Source organism: Macaca nemestrina, chromosome 15 (assembly GCF_043159975.1).
Source record: "Macaca nemestrina isolate mMacNem1 chromosome 15, mMacNem.hap1, whole genome shotgun sequence".
Classification (NCBI taxonomy): domain Eukaryota; kingdom Metazoa; phylum Chordata; class Mammalia; order Primates; family Cercopithecidae; genus Macaca; species Macaca nemestrina.
The window spans coordinates 59,538,775-59,553,896 of record NC_092139.1 but is presented as its reverse complement, the minus strand read 5'-3'; the positions used below and the strand labels follow the sequence as shown (position 1 = coordinate 59,553,896).

Genomic DNA, 15,122 nt, shown 5'->3' with positions numbered 1-15,122 from the left:
TTTCTAGGTTTTTTTTACCTGTGTTGAATATTTGATCAAGTGATTCTCTAGATAGATAATGTGAGTCTCAAAGGGATTAGTAGCCTCTTTTTTTAGACATAGGAATTGGCAGAAATGAGATTTGAACTCATTTAAAGCCCAGTAGTCTTCCTTCTTTTTCTATCCTATTGGCGTGTGTTTTAATAATACAAATGGGAGTGAGACTGGTGCACACAGTGGATAGAATGGGAATGGAATTAGATGGTGAACCCAACGGAAGTAGATAATAATGGAATGAGCAGGGGAAAGCCACGTTTGAAGAGAAACAATACGGGATTACAGACTCTTCAATAAGAGCTCAAAACATTGGTTTTTATGACAAGTTTGGTAAAAATAAATTATAAAGATGAAAGATACAAGATGTTCGAAATTATCTATAAAGGCACATTAAAATGGAAGGTTTAAGGGAGCTCTATCAATCTTGCTGCTTTTTTTTTTTTTTTTAATCAAGGACTGTGAAACTTGAAGGTTTTTTCCTGAAACATGCTAAAACATTTTGAGACACTAGGAGGAGTGTCTACAGCAGATAGAAATGTGGTATCATCTGCTTCCATCCTGACTTACAGAGGGGTAGCTTAGAGACCCTGGAGTACTAAGAGGCTGGAGACTGCTGAACTACATAGATCTGTGCTACAGGATAGGTGCCTCCTCACCTCTGCCTCTGTTCCCAATTCACTGATGTCCTTCCCATGTCCATGTAGGCTGGTCAGGGGCATGATTGTCTGGCAAATCAGTCATGGAGTTCAGCTGGATAGTTGGCAGTGTGTCTGTGCTGAGGGAAGGTGATGGAGACTCCAGTTAGTTTGTTTTTTAGGAGCAGGAATATAGAGATCTCCTACTCCTGGTCATTTGAGGCCATCCTTTCCGGAATCTGTGCTTTCATAGACTGAAGAGTTGAAGATTGGAGACTTCTGTGGAGCCCTGCAGTAGTGGAATCTGGAAGTGGGAGCCCATAGGAAGAAAGATATTTAGATAATACTTAGGGAAATAGAGGTACAACTACCAGGACTCTGTTTCTCCTGCAGTCTCTCTCCTTGGACGTCTGAGTATCTATGAAAATTTTTAAGGGCTTGTTAGCTTATGTGGACCTGAATAAGGTAGTACCTATAGAGTGAAAATAATGGGATTTTATAATTGTTAATGTTTTCATCTTTCTGGGAAAAGTATTCTCAATAAGAACATACACTTTTGTTATTTGACTTTTGTATATTTAGCTTTCATACATTTCAAATATTGCAGGGGATTCCCTATACTGATTTAGGGCAAAGGACAGCAATAGGGCCTTCCTCAGTGGATTCCATGCTGAGGAATCAAGACTGCCATTTTGAAGTGAAGCAAATTAGTCTTTTAAGGAGAGATAGATCAAGGAAAAGAGACAGTGGATCTTTCTAGCTTGTTTTAAGTCATCAGTTTTCTTCCAGTTTAGGTAACAACATTTATGTCATCCATTAATTGAATTTTAAGCTCAGCTTCAGGACAGATAATTTGTGCGTGTAAATTACTGTCAGGCTCTGCCAATATATTGACTGTCACTATTTGTTATAAACCTCAAGGTCAGTTTTCATTGAATATTTTATAGATTTAGACAGATAGAGGCAGAAATAGGTAACTAAAATCTATTTTTAGAACAGAGGCCATATTTTAATTTTATCAAGAATCATTATTTAATATATGGATCACCGACCTTTCTCCAGATTATATCTTTTGTTTGAGGGGGAAGCTGGATATAAACTGGCAGTTATAAAAATTGTGAAGAAATCAACTTGCTCTTTTCATTATGTGTTTTTGGTCTCAAGCATTTTCCATGAACTGTGTGTGGATTCATTGCCTACATTGGATAACGAAGACTTGAGTGTTGCTACTAAGGTAAAGTGGTCTCTTGTAAAATTAATTTTCTCACTCTGAATCTAGTTTTACATAGTATTTACTTTTCAAATTTAGCAGTGGTTTACCTGTCATTGTTTCATGGTGATAATGGAAAGTTGGTCAGAGAAAAACACACATATGGCTAGTTGATTCAAAACATTTGTTTAACTTTGGTAACTAACAAAAATTGACAAGTACTGTGACCGGGTAGGAGCTGTGAACTGGAAAATAAGTAATGACAGGAGAGTGGCATTAGTAAATGCTTCCCCAATAGAAGAAGTATGAAATTTGGTTAAGGTTTATTTGGATAAATAGTAACACTTTGACTTTTAAATCATATGATTGTGACTTTCAGACTTTCATACTATTTATGCCTCTATAAATCTTCAGTGATCAAATGATTTGCAGTAATCATGGACCCCCTCTGGTACCTTTTAGTTGTGAAAATGTCCAGCACATAGCATAGAGCTTTTTCTTCTTGGAAACTTATTATTGTGGTATCATATAGTTTCTAGGAGAAACTGTTTCTCTACCTATATTATTGATTCTGTAGTGAGACTAAAATAATATTAAAAATTGTAGGAAAATTGCTGAGTGTGGTGGTGTGTACCTGTGGTCCCTGCTGCTTGGGAGTTTGAGGCAGGAAGATTGCTTGAGCCCAGGAGTTTGAGAACAGCCTGGGCAACATAACAAGACTGTATCTGATTTAAAAATATAAATTGTGTAATGTAGAAATTTAAATTTATGTTTTCAAGATTTGTATCGCAAAGGGATTTTTTTTGTGTTTTATGAGATGTCCATGAAGAGTTTATATAAAACATTTCATCTAATTTCATCTAATTGAATAACATAACATCATAATTTTATCATCATAGTTTTAAAAAAATATTTACTTGGCTGCGTTCAGTGGCTCATGCCTGCAATCTCAGCACTTTGGGAGGCTGAGGTGGGTAGATCACCTGAGGTCAGGAGTTCAAGATCAGCCTGGCCAACGTGGTGAAACCTTGTCTCTAAATAAAAACACACAGAAAAATTAACTGGGCATGATGGCACATGCCTGTGTTCCCAGCTGCTCAGGAGGCTGAGGCAGGAGAATCACTTGAACCCAGGAGGCAGAGGTTGCAGTGAAACAAGATCACACCATTGCACTCCAGCCTGGCTGACAGAGCTTGACTACATCTTTAAAAAATAAAATAAAATAAGATAAAATAAAATAAAATAAAATAACCACTCAAAGTCCTTATAAATAATCATTGGAAGCTCCTGCATACCATGAGCTACTGGACGTCAATGAACATACTTGTGTGTATCCTGGAGGGCCTAAAATACAGTCTTCTATGTAAGAAGCATTTTAATTATTGTTTTTTTAGATGGGGTTTCACTCTGGCCCCCAGGCTGGAGGGCACTGGTGAGATCTTGGCTCACTTCGATCTCTCTTTCCTGGGCTCAGGTGATCCTCACACCTCAGACATCCAAGTAGTTGAAATTATAGACCTATGTCACGATAGACCTGTGTCACCATGCTTGGCTGAGTTTTCAAGAGACAGGGTTTTGCCTTGTTGCCCAGGCTGGTCTTTAACCATTGGGTTCAAGTGTTCTGCCCGCCTCAGCCTCACATAGTGCTGACGTTACGGATATGAGATGTTCAGCCTCAATATTTGTTTAGTCTGAATAAAGAGACAAGTGAATTTTTAAATAATAGAATGTTATAAGTAATGTTCCTAATGTATCTAATAATTGAATATTGTATTTAAAATATTGCTTACATTTGTGTTATTGTTAATATTTAAAGTTATGTAACTTTTGAAGTGTTATGTTGAGGAATTATGCCATAAATAACAAGGAAATAAATTAGAAATAGGTCATCAGTAGCAAAGAGGGTTACAATATATGTTCTAGTATCATTCAACTGGAATCTTAACATTGTGATTTTAGATTAAGATTTCTTAAATGTTTTATTAGGCCCAACTCATGCTCTATTAAATATACCATTTCAAGCTATACATTACCCTTTAGAGTTCTGGTGACAAATTCTTTTTCTGGGTGGAAAGTTGATGGAAAGTTCCAGGTTTCTCTCTGTTATAATAATGTTCTTTCAGGTAGTGGTAGATGACCATATTTAGCTAATTGAAAGTTTTAGAGTAATGAAGTCTATCACAGAAGTACTTACAAAAAACTAATTGAAGCATAAATATTAATTAGTATTATTAGGGATATGAAAGAACAAAAGGCTGTGTTACAGATTTCTTTCTCCAGGTACTTTATTGCACTTCATGTTGTTTCTTTTCTTTCTTCACTTAAGCTCATATTTCATTGATCAATTAGGCTTGTTTTTCATTTGTATCTCTCTTTACTCTCACATTTTAAATAGAAATTTTGGAGGCGTCAGGGTCTTGCTCTGTTTCCCAGGCTGGAGTGTAGTGGCATGATCTTGGCTCACTACAGTCTCCACCTCTCAGGCTCAAGTGACCCTCCCACATCAGCCTCCCGAGCATCTGGGATACAGGCACAGACCATCATGCCTGACTCCTTTTTGTACTTTTGTGTAGAGATGTGTTCTCATTTTGTTGCCCTGGCTGGTCTCAAACTCCTGAACTCAAGCAATCCACCCACCTTGGCCTTGCAAAGGGCTGGGATTACAGGTATGAGCCACCATGCCTGGGCAACTTTGAGCTTTATTTAAAGGAAGTGATTAGGGCTGAGTGTGCTGGTGCAGACTGGTTATCTCAACAGTTTGGGAGGCAGAAGTGGAAGGATTGCTTGAGTCCAGGAGGTTGAGACCAGCCTGGGCAGTATAATGAGGCCTTGTCTCTACAAAACTACCAATAAATACATTAGTCTGGCATGATGGTATGCACCTGTAGTTCCAGCTATTCAGGAAGTTGAGGTGGGAATATTGCCTGAGGTCGGGAGGTTGAGACCACAGTGAGCCATAATGGTGCCACTGCATTCTAGCCCTGGGTTGACAGAATGAGATCCAGTTTCATAAAAAGAGAATGATAAGAAACTCTTGATGTAACTCATTATAATTTTTTAAATGGAAACTAATTCTTGATATTTCCTTAGCAGTGTGTCCCCGAGAAATTGTCACAGCCTTCACCTGGACCTTCCCATGAAAAAGGCAACAGAATAGTCAATGGGAAAGGAGAAGGTGAGAAGTGTATTTTATTTAAAAAGTCATTTGATGGAATGTTTCTGTTTAAACAGGAACACTAATATAGTCTACTAGCTAAAGAAAATGTCCTATTAACTATAATAAGTAAACGAGAAGTCAAATGGTGATAAATTGTGTCTCTAACCAAGGGTCAGCAGTTGATTCTATTGGGAGCACCACTAAAGGACCTGAGTGTGAGTTCCATTTTAAGATACTCTAAGACCTGAGGCAACTCAGGAGAGAGGGAAGAGGAAATGAATAAAGAGAAAGAAAGAATGAAGAGGGCAGAGTGTACATGTAATACATAAAAAATCATATGCGGGCGTATGTAATGGAGGGTAGTAAAGTCAAATTGCTCTGTAGAGGAAGGAAGAACAGGGTGTTAGAAATAGGAAAGAAGATAAAGTAAGCCTCCAGTACTAAAATGTGTCAGCGAATTAGAGTAACATTTTCCTACTCTTGCTGTCATCCTCACTACTGGGGAGGCATTAAGGATTGAGGTGCTTTACCACACAGACCTGTGTTTTATCTACCATAAATGAATATCACCGTAAATGGTCAGCCATGCATGGCTATAATTTAGTTTTATAGGAAATGGTGTAAATTCATGGGACAGTATCATATAGGCCAAATTAACATAGTTGAAAAGAATGGTGTTGGGTGATTTATGGAGAAGAAATTAAGTAGAGATGGTATAGCCTGATTAAAAGTTCATTAGAAACATTATGGCTTATAATATAGTATTAAATTCAGGGACATAGCGGGGAAGAAATTGATGCTAGGCCAAACAGGGCAATTAGGGTAAACCAATATGCAAGCACATCAGTGTAGAAAAGGGCATTCAAATTGTCATGAATTAGTTGAGGAGCTTCTGGAAAGTGCACATTCTGATTCAGCAGGTATGGGATTCTGTATTTCTCATGAGTACTCAGGTGATGTTAGTGCTGGTCCCTGAACATAGCCCTGAATACTAAGGGAATAGCCTTCCTTTAGAGAAGTCTGAAAGAGAAGTCTGATGTGTTGAGTGAAAATACTCTGTACCTTCACCCTCAGCCTTGACATTGATACCCTCAGGTTTGATTGCCTCATCTGTGTAATGGTCTCTTTTCTCCTCATCAGCCCACGTGTTTACAGTGATATCCATGCTTTTTTGTTTTAGGTATAGGCATTTGAAACATAATCTCACTATTGAAATATAAACTATGAGTTTTAGGAATCCTATATTCCTATTTTCCTCATTATATTTCTGTCATGTTGCTGTCCTAGGCAAGGAAAAGAAGAAACCAAGAAGTACCCTCAAAACTTTAAGTAATTATTTTTATAGTCAGGCATGAGAACTCAGCTTGATAGTAACACTGCCTGAATGTTTGGTTGGCCCTGTCATACTTACATATAATTGATGACATATCCCCTTTGCTTTGTAGGGCCTCCTGCACAACATCCTTCCTTGAAGGTAATTAATTATGCATATTTTTGAAGCACTAACTCCATGTTGTATAAAATATATATGATTTATGAATCATTTTCTTTTAAAACCCATTCAGCGTAGCACTAAAATGGAAGATCCTGCTGTGAAAGGGGCAGTACAAAGAAAGAAAGTACAGACCTTGAGAGCAGGTACGTTATCAATACAAATGGAATGCTGGAATAAAGTACATTAAATGATTGGATGTACTCACATTATTCTTACTTCTAATTCTATTTGTTCAAAATTGAATGGAAGGCATTGACATAAATGTTATTGTTGGTATTCATATTTGAATAAAAACAAATTTAGAAGCCATAAAAATATTTTTAAAATGTAAACTTTGACTCAGATGTTTCTCTTTTAATATTTTGAATAGCATAAAGTTTTCAATATAAAATTTTTGTACTTGTCAGGGATTCAAAGCAGTGAATTTTGAGACTCTAAGATATTTCCAGTGAGTTATGTGCTAGTTGGAGTTCTGATCTTTACCTAGAGGAAGGCTTTACTTATTAACGTGTCAGTTTCTGTGTCAACTTTAGAGGCTTGCTGCTAGTGTTATTACACTGATGATCTGAAGCCAAAAAGATGTTCCAATGAGCAGACTGTGCATGTAGGTGTATGCATAAGTGTGTGTATGTGTGAGTTTGTGGCGTCTTTGATTATTAAAAAGTAGGAAAGTAACGATTCATTTATAACTGGTAGACAGTCTTTTAGAAGGGTTATTTTGAGACTTTTTGGTGTTAAGGTTTTTATAACATGATTGCATAGAGGCTACCGACATCGTAAATTGGTTGTTTTTCATTTCAATGCCCTTTTGAAATCTTTGACTGTATTGTGATGCTCAGAAGTAATATGCAGAATGTTTTATTTGTGTCCTAATATGGTATATGAGTGGTTCTACACTTTACATACCTCTCTGCCACTTTCTTTGGTGTATTTTGTATTATATTTTCCAGATGCATCCACATTGATATGATTATCCCTGCTCTAATTTATTTTACACTTTTCACTGTACTCCCTTATACCACCACTTTACCACATTCAGTTAGACTCTCCGGTTGCTGATAAATGAAGAAAGAAAGAAAGAAAAATAAAACTAATGTCAGATTAAAAGGGCTTTTTAAAATCATTTTGTGTCTATTAATGTTTACCATATGAAACTCTAAAGCTGAAAAGTTCAGAATACAAGCATGCACCACCATATTTTATAAATGCTCTTAGAACTATGACTCATGAGGCTTTAGCCTATGAAGTTAGGACAATTCATTTCTCTGAAGAAGTTTGCTGTGCTGTTCTCACAAAAGAAAACTGAAAATAGCAAACAGCATTGTCTTATTTGACCTCTTGGACATCCTTAAATGAACCTGAAACTCCAGGGATACTCGGATCAAAATTCAGAACTAATGTTTTGAACAATACATATAGTTTGTGAAAGTTCAGTGGTCATGAGCCCTTGATGGTCGAATGACCTCTCAAATTTCACTTTTGCATTTTTTTGCTCTTTTCCTTGACTTGTCTTAAAAGCTAAATTCAACAGTTTTATTTATACAGAACCAGGAATTTAACTTTTTTAATATATTTCTGTCCTATCTCATGGTGTTGTGTACTCTTCAGATCTAGTGTGAACATAGACTTATTTTTATATGGGAACAATTAGTTTTTCTGTTTGTTTGTTTGTGTTTTTGAGACAGAGTCTAGCTCTATCACCCAGGCTGGAGTGCTGTGGCTCAGTCTTCACTCATTACAACCTCTGCCTCTTGGGTTTAAGCAATTCTCCTGCTTCAGTCCCTCAAGTAGCTGATACTAAATGCCTGTGCTGCCACATACTGCTAATGTTTCTAATTTTGGTACAGATGGGGTTTCTCCATGTTGGCCAGGCTGCTCTAGAACCCCTGACCTCAGGTGATCTGCCCACCTCAGCTTTCCAATGTGCTGGGATTGCAGACGGGAACCATTGTGCCGCCTACAAATAAGATTTTTAAGGCTATTATATTTTATACAAATCTTTGGTCTATATTTAAGGCTTCACATGTGAATTCTGAAGGTATTCATGCATTGAGGGAAGATCATCTCAGTTTAATGAAGGCAGTTTTTAATTTAATGTATATTCATTAAATTGCTTTTTGAACATTTTGTCTCTAGTACACAGAAACACACTATAATGTCATGGGGTTTTGACCTTAATGTGTTCATGCACAAACTTAGTTATTCAAATATTTTCTTATCCCTCAAGAATCTGTTCACAGGAAGTGGTAGATAACACATCCTACTTTTTGGATGAAATTCTTTTGACTTTTTGACTGTTTTGTGATGAACTGCTTTTAATGGATGATTCATGTTTTCGGTTTTAGGAGAAACACAGAAAAAGATTAGAAGCAAGTAAACAGGAACTCTATGATCAGTAGTAGACTATTATAGTACATTCTCAATAGTACTATGTTTCTCTCCAGTTATAGAATTTACTTGAATGATGCACAATTAATCAATTATTATTATTATAGGAGACGGGGTCTCTCTATGTTGCCTTGGCTAGAATACCATGTCTATTCATTGGTGCATTCATAGCTCACTGTAACCTTGATCTCCTGGGCTCAAGCAGTCCTCCTATAGTAGCTGGGACTACAATTTTGTGTGGTTACATCTGGCCTGATACACAATTATTTATTTATTTATTTTTGATACAGGGTCTCCCTCTGTTGCCGGTACTAGGGTACAGTGGTGCCATCTTGGCTCACTGCAACTTCTGCTTCTTGGCCTTAAGTGATCCTTTCACCTTTTACCTTAGCCTCCCAAGTAGCTGGGAATACAGGCATGCATCACCACACTTGGCTAATTTTCTTTTTAAGGTTTTGTTGTTGTTGTTGTTTGTTTCTTTGTTTCTTTGTTTGTTTAATAGATGAGGTCTCACTCTATTGCCCAGGTGGGTCTGCAACTTCTGGGCTCAAGTGATCCTCCTGCCTCAGCCTCCCAAAATGCTGGGATTTACAAGTGTGAGCCACTGCACCTGGCCTGCACAATTATTATAAAAAGGAATTAAGCCCACTTGCATTGCAGAAAATTGACCACCTTTTCATTTTTTTTCTAGAAACATTCATATTGAAGAACATATTGTCAATCACCCAGTTTTTCTATTTTTTCTTCAGTTAAAATAGGATTGCTGCTTATTTCACATTATTTTCTGACATTATCATTTCATTTATTCCTTTTATGCCTTTATTCAATTGGGTAGATATAGAAATATAAGACTATCCAAGTTGAATATCAAGGGAAAAAAGGAAAAGAAAAACAGATTAGGGAAAGCTATTCTGTGAAATAACCACCTGATTACAGTTACATATATCATATCAACTTCATAAAAATCTTACACAATGCATTTGTGTCAAGGTTCCCCAAGACCACCCCCAGGTTTGGTGGTTCACTAGAAAGACTCACAGGACTCAGCAAATAGTCATACTCAGATCTTTACTTGATTACAAGAAAGGGGACAAACAGAATTAGTAGAGGAAAAATGTGCACGTGTCAAGTCTGGAGGAAACCAGGCACAAGCTTCCAGGAGTTCTCTCCTGTGGAGTTCCCAGGATCTGCTTCATTCTCCCAGGCTCACATTTTGACAACATATGTGCAGTGATATCTACCAGTACCAGAGTCTCATTAGAGACTAAGTACCCAAGAGTTTCTATGGAGGTTACCCTCCCTGACATATACCCCAATTCCAGACTCCTAGAAGGAAAGCAGCTGTTCAGAGTAACCACACTGTTTCTATAAACACTTTAGACACAGTGAACCACTCTCCTTAGGGAATGGTGGAAACCCTTCTAGGCTCAAATGATTCTCCTGCCTCAGCCTCCTGAGTAGCTGAAATTAGAAGTGCCCGCCATCATGCCCAGCTAACTTTTGTATTTTTAGTAGAAAAGAGGTTTTGCCATGTTGACCAGACTGGTCTTGAACTCATTTCCTCAGGCTGGTCTTGAACTCATGACCTCATGTGATCCCCCCACCTTTGCCTCCCAAAGTGCTGAGATTACAGGCATGAGCCACTGAGCCCAGTTGTGAATATCTTTTTAAAATCAATAACTTTATTTCTTGGAGCAGTTTTAGGTTCGCAGCAAAATGGAGAGGAAGGTACATAGATTTCTCATATATTCCGTGCCTCCCACATGCATAGCCTCCCCCATGATTAGCATTTTCCACCAGAGTGGTACATTTGTTATGACTGATGAACTTACATTGACAGATTATACTACATTCTAATCACTCAAAGTTCATAGTTTACATCAGGCTTCACTCTTGATGCTGTACATTCTGTGAACTTAGACAACTGTATAATGAATGATATGACACGTATCTATTACTATAATATTATCGACAGAACAGTTTCACTACCCTAAAAGTTCTCTATACTATGCCTGTTCATCTCTCACTTTCTCCCTAGCAACTCCTGGCAACCATTGATCTTTAGTCTGTCTTCATATTTTTATTATTTTCAGAAGAGTACAGTGGATATCTTTTTGAATAGTTAAAAAATTAAAGCTCCATGGTAATTGAACGTAGTCATTTAAGATGTTCCTTGTCCTTTTTGTTTTCCTTCTGCTTCTTTATCACTGTAAAGAGTGATATATGCTGATGAGATGTGCTTTACATACTCAGAAAACATGATTTTTATAGATGTTTGGGACATAATAGAAAGGGTTGAGAGAAAGGACACCATGCCGTGCCACACGGCACAAACTGGAGAATCTTGCTCTATGATGTGGGTCCAGATAGACTCTCTAGCAATGGAAGGGGACAAGTGTAAGGAGTTGAACTTTATAAAAGTGGAATCACTAAGTCTGTCATACTTACCTTCGGTTGGAATTAAGACCAGGCAGTGAATGCTATAGGTAAATACATGTGTTCCTCACTGATCCTCTTCCTTTGAGGGATGAGGTTGACAACAGCCTGTAGTATGATGACATGACTCATCTACAACTAGATTCTGTCATGAGGGATGGTAAAGGAGTTTTGCTTGATGTGAGGTGAAAAAGAATTTTTTTTCTCCTACTTGGGAGAAGGGAAGCATTGGAATATTCTGGTAGTAAAAGGGCATTGATAGTTTTCTTTCTATATATATTTCACATCAGATACTACTGCCCAGCAGCCTGCCACACCTCCCGAGTGCTTCTTAAGCTTCTCTCTGAATGTGGATAAGCTGTTAAAGGAGTGATGTTTCCTGTGGTTCTTTCCGTGGGAGGTAAAATGGCAGGTGAATTTGGGCCTTGTTATACATAGGGCAGAACAAATAGCTACAACTAAGGAAACCACCCAGCACCTTCCCCAGAAGAGAATTAGCCAGAGTAACACACCGATCTCTCTTCAGCTCTTCTCCACTGGTGGCTGGAAGGTCTTTGCAAGGATTCTTGTTTCTGGTCTGATTCCTACGTTTTGCTGGCTATTGGTGATATAGGGTGTTTTATCCTTAACTGAACAGTTTGAACTGAAGAGCTAGAGAGGCTGTGTTGTGCTATAACAAAATAAGTGCAGTAGTTCCCCCTTAACTGTGGGAAATACATTCCAAGACTCCCAGTGGATGCATGGAACCATGAATAGTACTGAATCACAAACTGGTTTTTCCTGTACATACATATGGATGACAAAGTTTAATTTATAAATTAAATTAAATCTGATTGTGTCTGCAGATAAGGTGTGAGAATTGAATGGTGTCATCAGCAGGAAAGATTTTTGCTTGTTGGGGGAAAATCTCTCCACGCTTTGTCACAGAAGCTTTCTTTGTAGATGATTGTTGCTGTGGCGTGAGGGCAGAGAAAGCCCTGTCAAGTATGTCTTTCCTCTCATATAGTGGATAACGGGTACTACTGTATACTCTGTTTTAACGGCCTCTCATATTTTGGTCCAGAAATCATGCTCTTTGACACTGTTGACTCATCACACCTGTTCTGCTAACAATACCATTTTTACTCCCTCTCATGGGGTGTGGCTGGGATGACTTGTATACTGCAGGTTACATGTAGATACCAAATTTTATAAATTTATTCTTCTTTGCATCTAATAAATACAAAAGGGAGAGATCTTACTGCATTAATTACCTATCAATAGGTATAATTAATGTTAATTCTAATAAGGTCCCAGGCATGCTCCCAAAGGAATGCTTTATAACATAGCAGCAGTCTTATGCTTTAAAAAAAGGAAACCAAAACAAAACAACAACAACAAAAATAGCATCTAAAGCATACACATTAGTGTGCACATTTTTTCATGAAGGTAGAGTCTTACTATGTTTCCCTAGCTGGTCTCAAATCTCTGGGTTCCTCAAGTGATCCTCCTGCCTCATCCTCCCACATAGTTTAGAGTACAGGCATGCGTTGTTGTGCACTCTTATCCTTTTAGTATTCTGTACATTTATTATTGAATTAAAATGCATTTTTCCTTTTTCTTGAATAGATGTTGGAAGTTCTGATGAATCTGCAGTCAGGTAGGATTTAATAGATGTAAACATTTATGTTAACTAAGGAAATAGAGATGGAAGAAACTAATATCTGTTGAGTGTTGTATTCTGGGCTAGACATCCTGCTATGTTCTATGCATTTATCATCTCATAAAGGCATCACAACATCTGTGTTCCTATAACCTACTGTTCATTCAGTAAACAACTATGGATTAGAGCAGTTGATTGATTGCCTCATGATCCCATAGTTAACAAAGAAGCTGGCCCACAACTTGACCGTCAGCCTGCCTGCCTTCCAAATCCCTTCTCTTGCTCCTCAGCATAGATTGATAGACATCTGTGCAGCCATTGGATCAAGGTATAGGTCTGAATCAGTTTAATCAGATTCATTAATTCAATTAATGCCTAAATTAATGAAAGTTTAAATACCTTAAACTCTCATTGAAGGTTATTGTTAGAATGTGGTTAGTCCAAGAATCTGTCCTAATGAATTTTAAAATTTCCCTGGTAACCAGTATCTTATTTTTACCATCAAAGTCTTTAGGGCAGAACCTACTTAGCTTTGGCCGTAGGACTGGAAGTTTTACAAAAGTTGTTTTAAGTCATCACTATTCTTCCAGTTTAGGTAACAACATTTATGTCATCCATTAATTGAATTTTAAGCTCAGCTTCAGGACAGATAATTTGTGTGTGTAAATTACTGTCAGGCTCTGCCAATATATTGACTGTCACTATTTGTTATATAAAGCTCAAGGTCAGTTTTCATTGAATATTTTGTAGATTTAGACAGATGGAGGCAGAAATAGGTAACTAAAATCTCTTTTTAGAACAGAGGTCCTATTTTAATTTTATCAAGAATCATTATTTAATATATGGATCACTGACCTTTCCCCAGATTATGTCTTTTGTTTGAGGGGGAAGCCGGATATAAACTGGCAGTTATAAAAATTGTAAAGAAATCAACTTGCTCTTTTCATTGTGTGTTTTTGGTTTCAAGCATTTTCCATGAACTGCGTGTGGATTCATTGCCTACATTGGATGACAAAGACTTGAGTGTTGCTACTAAGGTAAAGTGGTGTCTTGTAAAATTAATTTTCTCACTCTGAATCTAGTTTTGCATAGTATTTACTTTTCAAGTTTAGCAGTGGTTTACCTGTCATTGTTTTATGGTGATAATGGAAAGTTGGTCAGAGAAAAACATACATATGGCTAGTTGATTCAAAAAATGTGTTTAACTTTGTTAACTAACAAAAATTGACAAGTACTGTGACCAGGTAGGAGCTTTGAACTGGAAAATAATAGTGACGGGAAAGTTGCATTATTAAATGCTTCCCCAATAGAAGAAATATGAAATTTGGTTAAGGTTTATTTGGATAAATAGTAACACTTTGACTTTTAAATCATACAATTGTGACTTTCAGAATTTCATACTATTTATGCCTCTATAAATCTTCAGTGATCAAATGATTTGCAGTAATCATGGACCCCCTCTGGTACCTTGTAGTTGTGAAAATGTCCAGCACATAGCATAGAGCTTTTTCTTCTTGGAAACTTATTATTATGTTATCATATAGTTTCTAGGAGAAACTGTTTCTCTACCTATATTATTGATTCTGTAGTGAGACTAAAATAATATTAAAAATTGTAGGAAAATTGCTGAGTGTGGTGGTGTGTACCTGTGGTCCCTCCTGCTTGGGAGTTTGAGGCAGGAAAATTGCTTGAGCCCAGGAGTTTGAGAACGGCCTGGGCAACATAACAAGACTGTATCTGATTTAAAAATATAAATTGTGTAATGTAGAAATTTAAATTTATGTTTTCAAGATTTGTATCGCAAAGGGATTTTTTTTTGTGTTTTATGAGATGTCCATGAAGAGTTTATATAAAACATTTCATCTAATTTCATCTAATTGAATAACATGTATTTTGCTGCAAATAACCAGTTCTAGAAGCAGAGACTCTTAATACCAATATAGTAAGACTTTAACATCATAATTTTATCATCATAGTTCTTAAAAAATATTTACTTGGCTGCGTTCAGTGGCTCATGCCTGCAATCTTAGCACTTTGGGAGGCTGAGGTGGGTAGATCACCTGAGGTCAGGAGTTCAAGATCAGCCTGGCCAACGTGGTGAAACCTTGTCTCTAAATAAAAAC

General features: G+C 37.1%; 1 protein-coding gene across 1 annotated transcript in view; it reads left to right on the top strand.

Annotated features, from left to right (window-relative positions):
* The window catches only part of LOC105467674 (putative ankyrin repeat domain-containing protein 20A2), a 67,740-nt gene that overhangs the window by 33,654 nt on the left and 18,964 nt on the right, over positions 1-15,122 (top strand). The window contains exons 11-16 of the mRNA XM_071079779.1: positions 1,836-1,905; positions 4,972-5,056; positions 6,484-6,512; positions 6,604-6,676; positions 12,966-12,996; positions 13,967-14,036. Of these exons, the coding sequence (XP_070935880.1) occupies positions 1,836-1,905; positions 4,972-5,056; positions 6,484-6,512; positions 6,604-6,676; positions 12,966-12,996; positions 13,967-14,036 (358 nt within the window). The remainder of the gene's footprint in view (positions 1-1,835; positions 1,906-4,971; positions 5,057-6,483; positions 6,513-6,603; positions 6,677-12,965; positions 12,997-13,966; positions 14,037-15,122) is intronic.